The 21,152-nt window shown below is 36.1% G+C and overlaps 2 protein-coding genes across 5 annotated transcripts in view; both read left to right on the forward strand.

Moving 5' to 3' along the window:
* The first annotated feature begins 859 nt into the window (after window positions 1–859).
* Window positions 860–13,104, forward strand: LOC149793581 (uncharacterized). Of its 4 annotated transcripts, none has more exons than XM_089967535.1 (3): window positions 860–975; window positions 2,788–2,858; window positions 8,852–13,104. In XM_089967535.1, exons 2-3 carry the CDS (start codon window positions 2,808–2,810, stop codon window positions 11,528–11,530), a joined length of 2,730 nt encoding a protein of 909 aa, XP_089823661.1. In that variant the 5' UTR covers window positions 860–975; window positions 2,788–2,807; the 3' UTR covers window positions 11,531–13,104. The 4 variants fall into 4 exon arrangements, with proteins under 4 accessions (XP_089823661.1, XP_089823664.1, XP_089823662.1 ...); XM_089967536.1 differs by lacking the exon at window positions 860–975 and adding an exon at window positions 1,102–1,214; XM_089967534.1 differs by lacking the exon at window positions 860–975 and adding an exon at window positions 1,160–1,267.
* Window positions 13,105–15,579: 2,475 nt separating this feature from the next.
* The window catches only part of LOC149793582 (uncharacterized), a 58,874-nt gene continuing 53,301 nt past the window's right edge, over window positions 15,580–21,152 (forward strand). Inside the window, exon 1 of the mRNA XM_089967539.1 lies at window positions 15,580–15,831. Coding sequence (XP_089823665.1) covers window positions 15,804–15,831 — 28 coding nt within the window. The 5' untranslated portion in view covers window positions 15,580–15,803. The remainder of the gene's footprint in view (window positions 15,832–21,152) is intronic.

Here is a 21,152-nt window from a genome sequence, read left to right on the forward strand (position 1 = left end):
GGCCAATGAGAAGGTAGTATTTCATTCAGGGCATTGTTCTTGCATATTAAGCGGGCGTGATCAGGACCATGTCAAACGGTACCGTGGGAAAATGATTTAGCATTCCTTAAAGGTATGATATTAAGTCAAACTTTTCATAGGGATACACAATGGAATGCCTGAGCTAAATATCGGTGCTATATTTATTAAGCTACGCAAAGCGTAGCTTGAATATCATCGTTTATTTTTAAATAGGTCGCGCGAGCAAGGAAAGAAGTGTCCTCCCTTGTAGTCATTATATAGTACATGTATGACAGGTCAATTTTAAGCAACGATACGAGCCCCTGTGGTTTTAGTAACCCGTCCACGAAGGAGGGGTACTAACATTAGTACCATCAAGCAATATAAACATATTAATGCACTGTTGACAAGTCCACACTTCCAATGCTTGTTGGTCCTGTTAGAATCAAGAATACATTTTCTTAAACGACAGCTATCTGACATCAGATATAAAAAATTTTTTTACAAATTATAAATGGTCGAACGAATTTGTTAACGTTACTGTACAGTACTGTAATGGATTTGTATTTACAAGTTGAACGGTTCGTGTGCGATGCAATATCTCAAAAGTCAGGTAACAGACATTAATAAATAAGCTTTGTCCACCAAACTTGCCGTTTTGATTCTAGTAAGGGAATCGGATGTTGGTGGTGTCAATGTTTTAACAACTTGACAAAAAATATGCGACAAATAGATCTAGCACTACCTAATCATTGAGCCATTAGAGTTTCAAATGGGCCGCTCAGCTACAACGGATATAAGGTTAAACACCAAAATATGCCGAATGGTACAACGGAAGGAGGTTATAATACCCACACAAGTACACGCCCCCTTCCGGGGCAATGTCTGGTAAATGTAAAAATTAGGCTTATTTTGATGGATCGTCTTATCGTTAAAATACACGTGAAAGTCATCAGTTAAATTTATTTTAATAAGGTAAGTATGATTATCTTTTCAAACAAACAGTTGATATTTAATACTACTGCAGTTTCTTATTTATAAGGGGCTTCTTCATCATTGTAATGATATCGCATCGACACGCCCCCAAAATAAAATAATCAGCTTGGGTAAAATACAGGCGCAGCAGCAAGGGCTCCAGTGCAATTTGATACATTAATTACGTTTTAGAGGCCAAGTGTCAGCTTTCATCTTATATATGTAAGGAATACGTAAAGGTATATATAATGAATGGAAATATTGCGCTTGGTAAGAAAAAATACTAACGGAGGTATGTAATCGTTAAATTTCTTGGATGAAATATTTCTATATGTTTCTCTCCATATTTCAGCACATTTCAAATTTGAAAGAAACAGCAAGGAAAAAAATTGAATAGAACAAGTTGGGGGTATTTGAAGGGGGGAAAAGTTGAAGTTATTTATATATATAAAAATAGACGGTATATGGAATACTAATTTCTATGTCTACGAAAACTAAATTATTGCAGTCGAATGCGTCAACAAAACATATATCAACTATGCATTTCGATATATGTCAACCGGGTGAATACAACGTAATAGATCATACACAGATCATTAACACTACTATTCCTGAATGAGACTTGTACAATTTATAATTTGACCTTTCGACCGGAACACCTAAGCCAACTCAAACAAACATTCTTTGTTCACCTCTTCGTGAACCTTTCACTCTAAAAGAACAGCTTATTATTATCCTTCACAAAAGCAAAAGCAACATTTGTAGGAAGGGAAATATAATTTCATTGACTGGGAATTATTATATATGTTGCTGTTGCACTGTTGTTTTGTGTTGTCGACCCTTTGAAAACAAAATATTCTATTCATTTTCAAAGGATGCATTTTAGCATCTGCAAAGTTTTGTTACTGCCGTTTAGGATAAAACTTCTTTTCAATTTTAAGTATTCGTACATAAAAATATACATTTATAACTTTTCAAAAACAGCAATCTTATTAAAAAGTCGAAAGACTAAATAATCTTACTTAAAGGAGTATATTTTGCAATTACTTTTTATACGAAAGTGCAATTTTGTTACTTCAGACTATTTATGGCATGATGCTTTTGTTTGACATAACAATAACAATGGAAGCATTTTTCTGTAAAACTACTGTACATTTGTAGCGCTAATGCCACCCTTGATCCAAGCATAACTTATGACTTTGAAGCTGGAAAACGTGTGATATTTTGTTTTGAAACTTTTTGAATCTTACGGAGATTGATTTAAATAATTGTCATCATGTTCTAAGTTAAAACACATAAAAAAATTACCGACTTAGGGGAAAACATTTTTCCGACTAGCGAGCGAAAATGATAATGTTTTCATGACTTTTCTTGTGGCTAGGAAATCATGACTCATTCTTAAAGCTTTAAAAAAAATTGCAACCATTGCTAGAGATCACAAATTTAGAAGCTGCCCCTAATTGTGTGTAGGTGTGAAAGTCTGAAAGATGATGTTATTTGGCTGTCAATTTTCATCTATCATACTTCTGTAGGATACTTAGAGAAAGAGAGAACACTTATTTACGTCACTGCAGCTGTTTCACTCATTGTGCACGTTACCCGTAAGTCTAAAGTAATGTTTGATAGATATTTAAGTTTTCTCATTTTACAGTCAGAATTCTTTTCTTGTAAGAGTTCAGCTCAGGTGTCGGTCATTTTAGCTAGACGAAACTCAATATCTTCAGATCAAGTTAAAGTTTTTATGCAAACTCAGTCTGAAATGATGTTATATGTCATTTTATTCGATACATTTTTTCTTACTTTATTCTAAAGGGTCAGTTCAAATTACTGGGATGCTGATGGGATCATATATAACAAATGACACCAGACCACCTACGGCACAGGTGAGGGACAGAGAGAGAGTGACATGTGTTATGCAATAATGCAAAAGCACAATTGTTTCTTTTATTATAATCAAGAAAGTGTAGGATTAAAAAAGGGATGATATTTGTAATAGGGATAATAATTTCATCTTCTGTTCACTCTGAGAAAATAATTAACTAGTGAGTACAAGATAACTTTTCCGAATCTCTCACCAAACAGACAACCGCTCCGGTGGTCTAGTGGCTAAAGCGTCTGCTCGGATGCGGGATGTCGCGGGTTTGAACCCCGGCCGAGTTATACCAAAGACTTACAAAAATGGTACTTACAGCTGCCTCGGTAGGTGTTTAGTGTGAGGACTGGTCGGCCTGGTGTCATGAGAATGTGGCTGGGTGGGACATCATGCCACATATCTGCGGCATGATGCCCCAGTGCTAGACATCACTATAAACTGTCACACCGCAGACATCGTAGCGATATGACTGCAATTTTTGTTATAAAGCTAGTTTAGAAATCCAAACACATTCACCATACAGACAGGCAGAGAGAAACATGGGTACGATGATTAACATGTAAATATAGCAGTGCGAAAAAACAAATATGTGAGCATATTGTTTGAGCTCCACTTTGAAAAACAATTTAATTTCACCTATTTACCAATAAGTTTCTCGAAATAATTACACATTTCTTAAAAGCATATCATCACATTTCAATGAAATTACTTCATTTAATTAGTACTACTTGTCAGATAGATTGTTTATTGATTAGTTGATGAATCTATCTAGAAACTGACTGATATACAGTGGATTTATTCCTGGAGGACTGGTTGATGAATGTGTGGATGAAAGGATGGATTGTTCATTGAAATAGATTACATGCATATGTTTTCGTTTTTCAACAGGAACTCGCAAAGACACACATACACGTATGTAAATATGCATTTGTGTGTGTGTGTGTGTGTGTGTGTGTGTGTGTGTGTGAAATTAAGACCATAATTTAGAATTATGAGTTACTATAAAATTTCGTTTCACAATACTGCTATTAGGTACAGTGTTTATATTGAATACAATTTCTAGGAAATTAACTAAAGAAGAATTAGGCCTAATGCAATAATGGCAAGGCTTAGCATTGTGTTATCCTAAAACCTTGCAAGGTTGCAACAGCAAGAAACAATGCTCCTGTAGCCAACATTTTTTGAGGATGTTTTGACTTGGCTAGACAACAAAAAATCGTTTTAAATAATTTGACTATATCATCTGAATGAAAGTTTTTGAATTTAGTTTTTAATCTTATTCAATAAAGTACCATTCCTCAGTTATATTTCTTTTTGTTTTTCATTGAGGTGTATCAATACTGATGTTATAAAGGTTAAAGTGGGTTTTTTTATTTAAAAAATGTAATGTTTATTCTTTTGCTATGTAAATGATTTTTAATAAATCCACCACATTATAAACATTTTTCTCTTTTTTGTAGTTTCATGTGACGCGATTTTCGTTTTTATAGTCGTCTAATAAATTTGTATAAATGATATTTGGAATTATGTTTTGATTTTGTTATACTTTAACATTTTTCTACCAACAAGCATATCCATTATTAGCATCAAAATTATTTTCTTTATAAGAACATCAATTTGTATATGTGTTATTCAACGATTCCATATTGCAAGGTTTAAACTTCTCCCAAGCAACACAATCAATGAATTTTTTTTCTGACGAATGGACAATTTCTATGAACGTGAAGGCGTTGGCCCGCCAACGTCTGCCTGCTCTAGTGGGTGCCTGGAGCTCAGCGTGACAAGCAGACGGAAATTTCGCACCAGACAAAAGAAACATGAAACCAACAAAGAATACTCCAGTTCTTCGATTCGCAAGCTGGAACGTACGCACATGCATCTCTGATGACCTCAGGCAGGTGAACGATACCAGGAAGACGGCCATCATCGATAGACAGCTCACCAGACTAAATGTCAGCATAGCTGCCCTCCAGGAAACCAGGCTCGCCTCCAGCGGCTCCCTAAGAGCGTAAAACTACATCTTCTTCTGGAAAGGTCGAGAACACTAGAAGCCCCGCCAGCACGGAGTGGGCTTTACCATTAAAAACACCCTTCTGGCCTCAGTTGAGCCTCTCTCAGGGGGCACTGAGCGTCTCTTGTTCATCCGCCCTGCCACTGCCGCAGGTCTTGTCAACATCCTCAGTGTCTACGCCCCCACCCTCACGTCTTCAGAAGACATAAATGATCAGTTATATGGGCAGCTGGACGAACAGATCAAAGGATGCCTTAAAGATGAGCCACTATGCCTCCTCGGCGACTTTAATGTCAGAGTAGGTGTGGAACACGAGTCATGGCCTACCTGCCTCGGACATCATGTCACTGGAAAGACCAACGAAAACGGTCAGAAACTGCAGGAGCTGTGCACCTACCATGACCAGTGCGTTACAAACACCTTCTTCAAGTGTACTCCACAACACAAAGTGTCATGCAAACACCCCAGGTCTCATCGCTGGCACCAGATCGACTTGGTCATCACCAGGCGCTCTGCCCTGAACAGCGTCCTCTCCACCAGAAGCTATCACAGTGCAAACTGCGACTCCGATCACAACCTCGTGAACAGCAGGATACGCCTTCAGCCACACACTACACCGCTCAAAACCAAAAGGTCGCCCTGGCATAAACACAGTGGAATTGTCGGTCCCCTCCAAGGTGGAGGAGTATGTGTCCGCCCTGGACCAGGCTTTTCAGGACCTGCCAGAGCACGATGACACAGCCAAGTGGAACGCAGTGAATGGTTCCATCTACAACACAGCCATGTCTACGTTTGGCAAGAAGGAACGGTCCAGTCAGAACTGGTTCAACGCACACCTTTCAAGGATGGAACCAATAATCAAGGACAAACGAAAAGCCTTCATAGCTTACAAAAAATATCATAATGAAAGTACGCTTGCTGCCCTCAGAAGTGCTCGAAACATCACCAAACGCATCGCTAGACAGTGCGTAAACGAGTATTGTCAGAAACTGTGAAGGAATTCAGGGTAGTGCCGAGTCTGGAAATATCCAAGGTATTAAAGAGTGGCATCAAGAATGACTTAGGCCCTACAGTGAAAGGGGTTGCCTTCGCAAATCTCTGACGGGAGAGAAGATCACAGACCGTGAGCAACAGTTAGAGCTATACTCCTGAGAAACGTCAGTCACCGTTACGGCACTTAGCAGCCACCATGGTGGAGCTCGACAAAGTTCCCACCTTAGAGGAGCTCAGCAAAGCCATCGACTCCCTCCAAAACAACAAAGCACCAGGTAGCGACAGCATCCCGCCTGAAGCTATCAAACTTGGAAAACCGACATTGCATGAGCTACTCTGCCAAGACACGTGCGACTCCACCATTGTGACCTTTACATCAACAAGGGCGACCTAAGTCACTGTAACAATTACAGAGAGATCTCACTCCTGAGCATCGTTAACCAAGTGTACGCCCGCATCATCCTCAACAGGCTTCAGCTGGTTGCGGACCGTGTGCACCCGGAATCTCAGTGCGGTTTCAGAGCAGGCAGGTCAACAACAGACACGGTCTTCTCTCTCCGACAACTCCAAGAGAAGAACAGAGAGCAAGGTCAGTCACTCTACATGATGTTCATCGACGTCACTAAGGCCTTTGACCTGTTCAGCAGGAAGGGCCTATCTGAATTTCTCAGTAAGATCGGCTTCCCCCACCCCCCACCTCCGCATCATGATACTCTCTTTCAACGCCGACATGAAGGGAACAGTCCTGTACTATGGATTCTCGTCAGACTCTTTCCCTATCAACAGCGGTGTGGAGCAATGCTGCGGTCTGGCGCCGATCCTTTTCGGGATCTTCTTCTCCCTGCTTTTCTAAAAAATAATAAAAGCAGATTAGAGCTATTAGCAGGTTTTGAAATTAATTGGTTTATAGAAACAGGGCTGAGGGACATCATTTTAATAGTTTCAGAAAATAAATTAATACTTCCATCATGAGTGATTATTACGCAAATAAGCTAAAAAATAGTTGGATTTTTTATTCATATTGCAGCAATTTGTATGGCTGGGCAATGATGAAAGCTTTACCTATTTCTGAATTTAAGCGGATTTAAGTGGATAAATTACCTGATCATAGCCAAGAAGACTTTCAAAAAGAGTTATATTTTTGCACATCGGAATAGATTACCCAGAAAATCGCATATTTCTTATGCTTTAGCATTTTAATCTTAAGAGGCTGAAGAAGAATGATTAAATTACTATGAAATTACTTAGCTCAAGATCTGAATAGGAATTTTATTAATTATGATGCATTCTGACCAAATTTGATGAGTTAATGTAAATACAGAGCATATTAAAGAAATTTAAAATTATATACAAGCCATGTCATAAAAAAAATAGAAGTTCATATGGTACTGCAGTTTCATCAATAAAAAATGGTTGTCTTCATTTATCCAGTTAAATCTAAATCTGACAGCACGATCTAAAAATTAATTTGACAACACTCTCTGCAAGATAATGAATAACTCAATATCTGGAAAAATATGGAAAATGTACGAAAAAAGGTTAAATTTTTTTTATTAGTTGTATCAACCATTAATTAATTGTGTCAGCTTATATTTGTAACAAGAAATATATTTAGCGGTCATTTAATAGCCGTTTACATACCTACATAAACAATTAATGCTAAATCGGCCTGTATACACTGGCCAACCAGGGTTGCATTTAAGTAAATTGCATATGCATTTGTCTTACTAAACTCACAATAATTCAAAATGGTGAATATGTCTCATTATTATAAATGGATACTAATAGTATTTTATTGGAATTTAAAACAGAAAAAATAGGCTTTATGACCGCCCATTAAATGATATTAATAATAAAGTTATTGGAAAAGTTAAGGATGAATGCAAGGGCGGCCAGTGCAGGAATGTATTGGTCATTGCCATAAAATGTACTAAATTATTGGAGATTAAAATTAATAAAGTTAATTAATAAGACCAGAGAGTACAATTCTCAGTGGTCAACAATTAATTAAATAGTCGTAACTCTCACTCTCTCTCTCTCTCTCTCTCTCTCAATTGGTGTAATATGCACTTGTGTGTAGTAGACACACTCGCATGACGACCTAGTAATTAATTCTCATCTGTCTACACATTCATTCCGGGAGCCCCGAGTGGCCGAGTGGTCTAACGCGCTCTCCGTTACGGATCACTGCCATCTCACCTCTGTCTGCGTGGGTTCGAGTCTCAGATTCTCAGATTCAGCCAATGTGGGTATGTGAGAAAGCTTGCCAGTAGCTTCTCGTGGGTCGGTGGTTCTTTCCGGAGTTTTCTCGGGTTCTTCCTCCACCATTAATACTGGCCGCCATATATAGCCTATCGGGTGCTGAAGAATGGCGTTAAACCCTACAACAACAACAACAACAACAACATTCATTCCGGATTCCTATGAAAGAAATCAAGCTATATATAATTAATTGCAACGACTTATAAATATACACCAAACATCCCTGGATTATATAGAAGAATGCTTGATAATAGTAGGCGGAATTAATATTTTAATACAAATACTCTTCATGCGAGTGTGTCTGCTACACACGAGTGCACATAACACCGTGAGTTCCTTTGTTTTGAAGCAATGTCTGTTTTCTATGTTCAATTCCCTGCCGCTGCCTATGTCCCTCACCCCAACCACACAGCCCCATTTGTCCCCCGAAAATAAGGTCTTGACGTGCCCGAACAGTCGATAAAGCATATCAGTACCCTCTATCAGCTTTCGTGTTGTGTGTGTGTGTGTGTGTGTGTGTGTGTGTGTGTTTATCTCTCTCTCTCTCTCTCTCTCTCTCTCTCTCTCTCTCTCTCTCTATATATATATATATATAAACAGTTGATTTATGGCGTCATCACCAACACCAATAGCATTAATTTAAAGAAACATCAATGACTTCTCACTGCTATAACCATAGCCAAGTATATAACATCAGAAGTTCTCTTGCTGAGATGCTTTTTGTTTCAATATTCCAGCATAATCATTTGACTACAACTCCGAATTCACCTGATGATGGAGGTCCAAACATCGGTGCCATTGTTGCCGGGGTCCTGGTACCGCTCATTATAATCGGGATAGGGCTTTTGGTTTTGTATATTTGGTACAGAAAGAAGTACCCTGTAAGAATGGTTTTCGGTAAGGATTTCGGAAAGTTTACAAATCCGCTCTACGATAAGCGACCTTCCACACTAAGTCTGGTCAGGGAAGATGCGCACAAGTTCTGGGAAGGAAATGAAGCCGGATCGGATGGTCCAGCCTCTGAAACAGATGTCGATAAAGAGGCAAATGTTTTCGTGGAGGTATCAGGTCAGAATCGATTCAAATCTCCATCTGGAATATCTTTGGTGGTAGAAGACTGGAGGGCTGTCGAATCAGATGATTCTTCGGGAATAAATACAGAAGAGGTATCTCAGTCTAATATACAGAAAAAGCTGAGTCATGACGTAAATGATGAAACTGCACTGGATCAGTCAGATACAGGGAAAGTAAAAGCAAAGAAGAGGATTCACGTCGATAAAAGTTTGCTTGAAGGCCTGAGGAGGCAAGATTCTACGGAAACTAAAGAAGTTGAAAAAGTTGATCTTGTTCCAGTGGAATCAACGGAAAACAGGACCGTTTTCCAACAATCAGTAGAAGTCAAGCAGACTTTTGCTGAAGCATTCGAAAAGTCGACCAAACCGACTAATTTCGACGAAAGTGTTTCACCGGAATCAACTGTGAACAATGCCGGGTCACAACAATCAACATACATCATGGAAAACGTTGCTGAAGCACCAGAGAATAAAGTGATTAAGTTAAAACCTTTTGATGAAAAGCCTCTAGTGTCAGAGGAAGAAGAAAACGACATCGTCAAAGAGAGAAAAAGGCTCGACTCAGATCAGTACGTCGAGTTTGGAACTCATAGAAATGACGAGTCAGTCGTCATGGTTGTTAGCATTCAGGAAATAGCAAATGAACCAACTGGGTCAATGAAAATACCAAATCATTTGAAAATGCATGCAAATGAACTCTCGGGATCAATGAATATATCCACTAATATGGAAGTGGAAAGACATACTGACCCATCTATTAATTTGCTCAGAGAAACTATAGATGATGAAGAAACTTGGGAATCAACACAGACAAATAAAGAACATATATTTCATAAGGCTTCACATCCAGTGGAACGACAATTGGATGTTTCTTTTGCCGAATCGTCTGATCATTTATCTGGGCATCAATGGCTTCAAGATAAACAAGTTCTGTTACAAATTCCTGATTTAGAACAACGCTCAGACCACGATGAAGAACAATTGCAGAAACAGTTATATAAGAAAGATCGTACTGAGGCATTCGTCGAAGATGTTCACCAACTGAGAACACAAAAGGAAGAATTAGCATTTACTGATTTATCTACTGGAAACGGAGAAGATATCGACGAGCCTACATCAGAGGTAATAGAAGAAAGCGTCATGACTTTGATAACAACTAGTATCGATGAGGAAATTGATAATGATACTGTAGAGAACAAAGAAGCGCTTAGTGCATCATCTATCCAGAATGAGGCTGAATCAGAGAATCTAGTAAAAAACATGAATATAGTTCAGGAAACACACCAATGCAGTGATATATATGGACAACTGAATCCAAACATCCAACATTTTGGAGAGTTCTCATCTGGTGAATGTACTTTGGAAAATATTTACTCTCAAAAGGTGGAATTTACTCCACAAGATGCAAACGCAGATCAGGAAGAAAAAGTAAGAGCGGATTCAAAGGCATTTTCTACTAGTGAAAGCGGTAGCAGTGATTCTTCATTTGACGTCACTCATGATGGCACATCTGAAAAGAAAGATACACATTCACTCGATGCAAAATTTCACATAAGTTCATATGATGTGCCAAAGGAAGAGAGTTCGCCCTCCCTGTCTTTCGAGAAAATTGAGATTGTAAATATTACTCCCGATGTTTCCGGAGGCAAATTTGCAGAAGAAGAATTTGAAAAGGTTGATTCGGTCGTGTTGGAAACAGATGCATTAGACATCCTGGATAAAGATGTCGAAAGAATTTCATCGAACCAATCAGTCGCTAAGGGGTTTAATGTCGAAATTTCAGTTCATGCATCAACTAGTCATGATTTAGACACTATAAATAGTTCAAATTTAAATAAAAAATCTGCTAAATCATACAAGCCTGTCAACAATGCTGATCCAAATTCTTCGGAAAGAAGTTTGTCAACTAGCTTAAAAAAGATCAATGTCACTTTCAAAGATTTTGATTTCTCTTCTTCAGATTCTGATGACGAGTCGTCAGACAATTCTGATGACAAACCGATTAATAACACACTAAAAGAACATGATATAAATGGTACAACAACAACACATTCCGATTCAATGCTTGATAAAGATGATCAATTCCGTGACATGGATTACGCTCAGTGTCAGGATCAGGGATTGGACCATGTACCGGTTCTTGGTGCAGGACCGCATTCTAAAGAATTGCATATTGATACGTATCGTGACGTTTCGGGGGGTTCAAATTTAACCACCATGATGGCTGCTTCCAAAGACTCATGGGAAATGGATGACGCGCACGCTAAATTGCCGGAAAAATCATCAGAACACGATAACTCTGTCATCACTCTTGATAATGATGATACTGAATTAGAAGTTTAGTCTTCAGAATTTTCATGATGACTGAATATTCTTTTATGCGAAACTTTCATCGATAAATGTTCTGGACTCAGTTTCACTGAACATCTAAAATTTTCCTCTTCAGGTTGAGACCTGTAAATGCATATAGGATTAAAATACTTTCATAATATAATTAAACAGCCTACAGAGAATCTCGTCTGATCTTTGATGAAAACTTACGGATTTTCTGATGTTGAAAGAATTCATCAACTCTGTTTCAAAGGTTTTCTTTAAAATTATTTCGATTCCTCCTTCATACTATCTCAATCTCTGTAAAAGCATCCTAGTATGATCATAAAAAATATAATAGGCTGTGTAATGTAGCATTTCAATCAGAGGTTAAATATGGAGGAATTTAGTGAAACAGGAGTCCTAGGAAATTATATTATTATCAATAAAATATGTAAAATTCAACAAAACGAATTTCAGGAAGAAGGAGTTGTCGATGTTATAAAATTAATAATTTGTAATTCCATAACTATTTAAAGGAAAGAAGAAAAATTTAAGCATTAGTGCACAATTGTATTCTGAATTAGAAGGGAAAAAAAGAATGAGAGAGAGAGAGAGAGAGAGAAAGAGAGAGAGAGAGAGAGTGGGGTGGGGCTGTAACGTATAGGATTTTGATGACTAATGTGCTCTAATCACGTAAGTACATCACACTCATTTGCTTACAATCCGAGACACTTTCACGGGATTTGTTAATTTGCTAGCATACTGTTCATATTTTCTTTCATTGTTTCTTTCCAGCTTTATACAGCAGACATGGTCAGTTTACTTGCATAGTCACGACGCTTCCTTTCTTTGATTTTTAATTATTTTTTTTTTTAATTATTATACAGAAATCGATTCTTTCGAGAACATTATAGGTACAAAAACTAATGGATCAACTAAATGCCCCTCAAGATGGATCAACTGTCAATTTCCCAACTTTAGCATTGCAAAGTCAAGAAAACCAACGGGCTATCATAACAACAGGGCAATGGCCCATTTTCCTACGTTAGTAATACAAGATATAAAATTAAAAAAAAAAAACGAATTAAAATATATTAGACCCACTAAAAAATGAATTCAATTATACTGTAGGCCTAAGTTAAACCTTCCTTGCAAAATGACACCGACCCATCCGGGGAATATCCCAAATACTTGCCTTTGATTGAGTGGATTATAAAAAACATAGGCTTGGAACGTTGACTTTGGTCTTCAGAACAAATATATAAGATGTAATCGGACACCGATGGGTACGATGACTGCAGGCGTGAAACATGCTATAAACATGCTCCCATTGCGATAGCAGAAGGGAACATAAAGTTTAATTGCTCTCCATTTGTCCGTATGTCAACACGTCCCATCTCTATTTTAGCGCGAGTACATAGAAGCGCTTGCCATGTGATAGTTAACGCCAGTAGATGTGTGTGTGCGTGCTTGTGTGTGTGTGTGTGTACATGTATTTGACCTCATTTGAGTAATTTTGAATCTTAAACTGACGCACAGGAATGGACTCACATGTTGATATGTTTATTTCTTTCTTTATTTAAAAAAATAAAATAAATGTATTTATCTGCATTTGGATTTTGACTTTTAACAACCAATATATACACAGGTCTTTACAATTAGATTACGTGTTCATATGACTTCCTCTTTTAGGAAACTCCTTTAGTTTTTGTTGGTACACACACAACTCGTAATTCAAGGGTCGCCGGTTCCATACCCGTTCAGACCAGCATCGACATGTTCTTAGTAAAGGTAATTAGGTACACATATGGGCGCTTGTCCCCCTCCCCCGCCTATTTTACCTCTAAACATGTTTTGGCCTGCATCCGTAAAACTTAACAGCTGACCACTACATATTTGCTCCCACCGCACCCCCGAAAATAATAAGCAGCCATTTCATGGCATGGTACAATCTAGATTTAAGTACCACAAAAATTGTGTACTGCGGTATTTCTGAATATACCGCAATACGTATCACGGTATACCGCACTTATGTCGCGCTGATTTCTAGGATACAAAAACACCAGGTTATATTCATTCTATTATTTTTTTTTATAAAAAGTTATCTTCAAATAAAATAAAATAAATTATCTCAGTTCAAAAGAAAATCACAGGTACTCACAACCACCTAAACTAAAATGGTCAGTATCTTATCGAAGATTAATTTGCAATGTTAACGCTAATTGAAGAATAAGTTGTGAACACAAATTGTAACTTAAGTGAGATGATTAAGCTTACATTATATTTAACACCCTGTCAATGACATTATGCTGGTATTAGAGAGCTCATTGATAAAAACAGGAAGTATTCGCACTGAAGCACACAAATCGCTAACTACTGATATAGTAGGCAAGAAAACAACACACGAGCAATATATTTTCAGAGAGGTCAAATAAACAGAAAATGCATTAGCAAACAACTGAGAAAATAGTAGTGGATTTGAAAAATTACGAAAAATTAAAACATAAACAACTGTTTTTTTTTTTAAAACGCGTCTTACCAAGGAATACCTGTATTTAATACATCTACATAACGCTAGTATATAACTAAATATGACATTATTTTATCGTAAATCTGACAGTTTTCCAAACATTCGATTTCTCCCAAATATCTTTCACAACATCCCACCAAGCTGGCATGCCTGTCACGCGTTAAACATGTGATCAAAATTTCATAAATATAATTACACTTGTAATATTTAAAATTAATTTGTGACAGATACAATTGATTTGCTGCAAAAATCTTCTTAAACAAATTATTTGTGTTGAAAAATGGAAACATGCTGCCCATATAAAATTCGTAACAAGGTTACTGGGGCATTGCCATGGATTCCATCCCTACATAAACTAATGAAGTACCGTCACAGTGAAAAAATACCGCGGTATGTACCACATGAAAAATGATACATCGACAAACGGCTGAACTGCTAATACAGCGCAACTCTATAAACAACGAAGTGTTGAAAGTACAATTAAAATCCAACCAAGCAATCAACCAACTGTTTGTCCCGGAAAACTAATTAGCAATACATTTTTTACTTTTGTGTGACTTAGACCAATTAAATTGGTAGACATGTCCGTGCTCATTTGTTGATTGTCCGGTTAGATTTTCTTGTCAAAAAGGAAACTTTCGTCTATTTTCATTTCACCTCTTTTATGGAATGGAGGCTAGACCAATTATTTGGTAGGCATGTTGTGTACATTTGTTGAACACCTGATTAGATTTTCGTGTAAAATAGGGAACTTTTGTCCATTTTCATGTAACCTTTTGTGTGCATGGGGACTTAACATAGTTTCACAAATGTAATTCTTATTTTCATCTTTTCAAAGTATGGTATAACGTACAAAAAGAAGTATTTCTATAACATACAAAAAAGAGAAATTTAATAATTATTGGCAATATTTCACCAGGATAAAAGCTATTATTTTGGTAAAATGTACCGATATTATTTTTTGTCCATCTGGATATTTCACTGATGATGATGATCATCATCATCAAAACAAAACACGAGGAGCCGCAGTAGTTTAGTTGGCGAGCGTGAGGCTTAATATAATCCAATGGTTGTGTGTGTGTGTGTGTGTGTGTGTGTGTGTGTGGCGGGGGAGGGGCTCTCAGTCCAGCTAGGTTGGCTGAACTTGTGTGTCCTTGGAAAAAGGTACTCAGCCCCCGTTTCATTAGCATAACTGACTAGACAATTTGCTGAAATTACCACTAAAACCAACCCAGATCACTACGGAGTGCTTTGCACAATTAATTATTTAATTTCACAGCGCTGTCCTTGAAAGCTACAATAAGTTTCGAGAGTATCGGTCCAAGATATACATTGCAAAATGAAAGCGGACACTGTGTGTGTGTGTGTGTGAGAGAGAGAGACTCTGTACGACAGGTTTGTTGTGTTGATGTGTCATCTATGTCCTTATTTTACAGTTTAACTTTTATAAACTATAATAGGGTCATATTTCTCAATGCCATAGTTTTAATTCAAATCATTAAGGTAACAGTACTATTTGGATCAAAACAATTTTAGTTAAAAAATTTTTTCGATGTTATTATGATTGTTTAAATACGCTTTTTCATTACCAACTATTACATAGTCGGAAATGAGATGCATAGTTTCCTTTCGATTGAATGATAAGATACCGTTACTTCAGTCATGGCGTCGTGAACAACACTGGATCACAGACACTACGACAACTCGAATTTTAAAATAACTAATGACAATTTCACCTATTAATCTGTATCAGATTATGCATAAGAATCCTAAATGAGGGACAGCGACATTACCCCTACAGGTAAGTGTCACTAGCAGATTAGATACAAATTATGTAATTCAGTACAAATATTCGGGTAACTTACCGTTCGACAACATGTTTTCGGATATCACCTATTTCCGAGAATGAATCTAACATAAACAGCAAATCTTATGATGTTGACATTTGTCATTTCTACATGCATATTACAATGTTAACCTTCTGTTGGTTTGATTAGGCAAAATACAAATATGTGCAGTTCCAATAACCATACTTGCCCTGTTTTAATATTAATGGCTCCAATCCTGGAACTTTTTATCATGTAAACACTCCCACCCCCATACACATACAAATAAACTGCAGTATCCATGTTTTGACTTCCAGATTTTGGTTGGAAACACGAATATAGCACGTGCTGAATTTACAAAAATATTGTCAAAGAATATTTTCATAACATTACCAATGTTAGCACAGTAAGTTTGAGTTAAGGTATGAAAGTTGGTTGAAATGAGGTAAGACATGTAGAATTGTTCTTTCAGATGTAAGTTAGCAAGATTTTTCTTGTGAACAGTAATTATATATTTCAGGATTAAAATTTAATTTTGTATCAGATATAGATATCAAATTGTAAAATCTAATTTATATTTACATTTGTAGCATTTGTTTTTATTGATCTCTACTGTAAGTCCAAGAGTTTTGGAATGAAAGGTAGTATAGTATTCTTCTGTCAGTTTCATTGTAATTTTTATTATTGTCTTGAATTACAAATAATACATTTACTGCAGATTTTTTCTTGTTTATAATCGAATTCTAATTTTAATGGGCAAATAAATCTGCTATGCAGTTTCTTCCCCCAAAATATGGTAGAATGCAAATGACAGATAAATATCATACAAGTTATATGTCATATACCTTGCACAGAGCTTCTTTAGAAAATCTTTAAACACCCCCCCCCCATAATATCTTGGCATCACACTTATTTGTGATCTGAACACATTTAAAATATGCACTAAAGCAGATCATAATTTAGGCCTATTAAGACCTAAGATATCATCATACTATAAAATTTGAAAGAATTAGCTGTCAGTATTAGTTAGACCTATATTATAATATGTTTGTACAGTCTGGGATCTTTACTCCCAAGTATTACCAGATCAACTTAAAAAGATCCAGAAGCATGCTGCCCAGTTTGTTACATCCAATTATGACTACACTGCACACACAAGGCAGTACAACCTCAGTATGGTCTAAGTTGTTTGGGAGCCTCAGAAGCAACAGATTAATAACTGTTTGTAAAGGTTTAAAAAATTACTGTAAAAATCTGATTTGAATTTTATCCAGTAAGAAAGGAATAAAAAAAATCAGCATGAATATACCCCAATGATACTCATTGCTTGAATGGATACTCATTGCTTGAATGGATAGTTACCCTTTCCCCCAAAAACAATCAAAGATTGGAATTTGTTACCAAAACTATTGATCTTGACTATGGAATCTTCATGAAAATGAATTCTTACATTTTCAAAAATAGTATAGTAAAACAGACTGCGACATTTTTTGGGGATGTTGTGTATTGCATTAATATCATTATAATGTATCACCAAGGTTAATCAAGATCACACCCAGACAAGTTTGTATTTTTTTACCATTTGATGTTAATTCGCTGTGGCCAATTGATTAAGAACATATTAGGAACAACCATTTTCCATGTCATATTTTTACTCCCAAGAGATTCCAGACAATATTCCTGGTGTGTGATGACTGATGTTTATAGTAACCATTGAGATTTATTGTAACTTCAGTATATGTTCAGTCTTATCCACTGCAAAGTAAATGATACTGCTTAGCACAGAATATTAAACATGGATGTTAATTTTTATCCCATGGCCAAAGGTGCAGGTATGTATGTATAGTGATCTCAGTAAAGTGGTGTCCACAACATTACTTTGATTTGCTGTGGTCTTGTCTTTCTCAAACATCACATATGCTTTGTGCATGGGTAGGGGTAGAAACCAATGTTATTTTGGGGCTGCCAGTGCTAGAATTCAACGTTTGTAAGCTTGCATTTTATTGCAAGTGGAGATAAGCTCAACATTCAAAATCATATTGTCTGCTGTGTTCAGATTTATATATTTTTTTGCCCTGAGAAAGGAAATAAAGTGATAATAGAGTATTTCACTTACTTGCATTTTGTTTTCAGGGGCAGTCACCTTAATATGTGATATAAATATTGGTGATTAGTCATTTAAACTCCTCCTTTGCAAAAAAAAAACAAATAAAAAAATATAAAATGAAACGAGCATTCAAATCTTAAGACAGGACATTGTAATAGATTTATCCTAAAGTCATATAATGTATGAGAAATATTTTTGTATTTGGTGAAAATTTTGTTTGGGAATACAGAATAGATATTGTGTCATCTTAAAGACATCATGGTTGTACCATTGTCTACTATACATTATCATTAAGTAATGGCAAGTGTTAAAAGCTATAGGCTAAACAGCTGTTTTCATGGAAAAGGAATAAAAGCCCCCAGAAAGCCAAGAAATTATGCGACTTTATTATCGTAAAGTTTTTGTGCAGTTCTTCATCTTTACATTTTTTAAATTTACAACTTTTACTTGTTGTTGGTTTCGTATAACCTTGATTGTGTATAGGTGCAGCAGAATTCTTCCAGATACATCTGTTGTTAGAGAAATAATTGCAAGAAGGTAATTTGGTAACAATTTACAGTACATTTTTGGAAAATTTAATGCTTGCAGAATGAAGCAAGAGCAATGTCACACGGTAAAGTTACATTTTGAAAGTATTGAAATATTTAATTTGAGCTCTTGCTGCTGGGTCAGATGTTACAGTCAATAGAGGTGAACAAGTGATTTTCCTTTGGCATGTTAATTGAAGTTTCTTTGTCCTATTTTTCATCAAACTTTATAGGTAGACTATACCATGGTAGGGGCAGCTGCAATTTGATTCTGAAGCTGAGAGGTAAAAGTCAATGTCACTGGAGCTTACATTATAACTTTTATGCTTTCCACTTGATAAGTAAAGTTTCCTATATTGAGCTTTTATTAAATGGATTTAATGCCATTTTTCAGGATATGATAGGCTATACGTATCAGCCAATATATTTGGTGTAGCAAGAACAAAGGGAAACCATGACTCATGGGAAGCATCTGGCAAGTTTTCTTACATACCCACATTGGTCGAGCTGAGACTCAAACCTACATGCATAGAGATTAAATGTATGTGATCCATAAAAATGAACACCTTAGATCAGTCATTCACCTGGAGCTCCTCAGATTCCAAAGTCATGGTCACTGGAGCTAATATTGTCATTTTGGGTTCCAAAAAATATAATAGATCTACTTTCTTAAAGTCTCCTGTGCTCAGTTTTTATCAGCTTTCTAGTTGGATCACACCTGAGGAAGTGCAGGTCCTTACTGAATTGATAGATCAAAGGTCAAGGTCACTAGGTATGAAATTGCACAATTATGTTAATTTTACCTTTTGACGTACCTGTGATCATTCAGAGTTTCAGCAGTTCTTTGGATAACTATTGTACTGTACATAAAAAAATGATTATTATTTGATTCAGAGCTTATCAATGTTTTTAGTATACTAGTGTGTCCTTGGAAAGTACTAGTTGAGCTTATTCTTATTCAGTCAAGAAAATGTGTTCCAATTATGCCTGTTCAGTTTCACCCATTTACAACACCCACTTGATTGCAGTGTTTAATGATATCCAATGTTGTAATCTGGATACGGAGATTATAATAAGGGCTTGCTTCACAAACTGCGCTCAACAATAATGGATGCCCAAAATGTCTTTTTGTTGGTGTATATTTTGGCAAAAAAAGAGGTACACTATCATCAAACAAGTGTTCATTATCATCACTTCATATATCACGAATAACTCCATCTTCTCCATAATGATTGCCACAAATGAACAAGGGACCACATTTTATATCTCCTCTGTAGCTTGTCATGCAGGAACAGACATTCTTATTTTTAAAATTAGAAGCAGTGCTGAAAATAAATATTAATAAAAAGTAAAGTTATTTCTCAAAACATATGAAACTTTGCAACTTCGTAATATGGAAAAAGTTCTCAACAAAATATAAAATACAGAGAAGTATTCACAATTTGTAGAAATGGTGGTGCAGAAGAACATATAAGATACAAAAATGTGCAGACAACATGGTATTTGTTCTCATTGTTAATGAATTTATATTTTAATCAATGAATTTTACTGGTCCTTGCATTTCCTTAAAGGTAGGTTCTAGTTAACATGCAGTACATTCAGTATTTATCATATATACTCATGCATAAAAGTTGGTTCCAACTTGAAACTGCATAGACTCCTATCAGTAGGTGCACAGTTTATCAGTAGGTCTGGGTCTGTGTAGTTTATGAGGCTTAACAAGTAGAACAATCAGCATAAACCCTGATCCGCCAGCATATTACACAATCTCATACAAGGGTCTATATTTTTTGTTTCACCTGACTTGTACATAAGTATATATGGTCTATTATGGTGTAAAAGACTTACATTAATAGCCTCTTCAGATATTTCAAAGCCACAATTATTCATCAGTCTCTTTGATCATTTTTAGATTTAAAATACCCCAGGGTCACTTATTATATTCATTATTTGTTTTTTGATTTAAAATACCCCAGTGTCACTTATTATATTCATTATTTGTCTTTTCTTCCTGTTTCAGTTTTCATTGTGGTAAATTATTGACAACAGTTAAAGCAATAAAAGCTGTACTCTGTGCTTGTTGAACTTTTTCTCTGCTTGATTGCTTTATGTGTTGCCATATTTAACACTCTCTGGTCTTCTGAGCCATCACCAAAAGTCAATTTAAATATAACCCAAAGGTTGGATTGAACTCAGCAAACCAGTTTTTAAGATGAAATCAATTAGACTTTCATTTGGTCTGTATGAAATACAGGAATGTAAAGTAGTAAACATAGAATAGCATATGAATCTGCCTAGTGTTTCACGGATGTAGCCTGAAGAAAATACATGTATATGTAGATGATTTTATTCATAAATGATAGGAACTTATTTTCACTGTTTTTGTTTTTCATTTATGTCACAAACATATTTCGATCAGCTGACCGGCCCTGTTTTTCATTGTCAACCTTAGCCATCACCACCCCATTAAATATATACATACATATATATATATATATATATATATATATATATATATATATATATATATATATATATATATATATATATATATATATATATATATATATATGTAAGTTTAAAAACAGTGCAATAGGAATACGATTTTTGGTCCATATCATAGTATGAGAGTTGGGGAGGCAGGCAGGGGCATCTATTTTTG

This window comes from Sinohyriopsis cumingii, chromosome 8 (genome assembly GCF_028554795.1).
Source record: "Sinohyriopsis cumingii isolate HCF-2022 chromosome 8, ASM2855479v2, whole genome shotgun sequence".
In the NCBI taxonomy this organism is placed as follows: Eukaryota; Metazoa; Mollusca; class Bivalvia; order Unionida; family Unionidae; genus Sinohyriopsis; species Sinohyriopsis cumingii.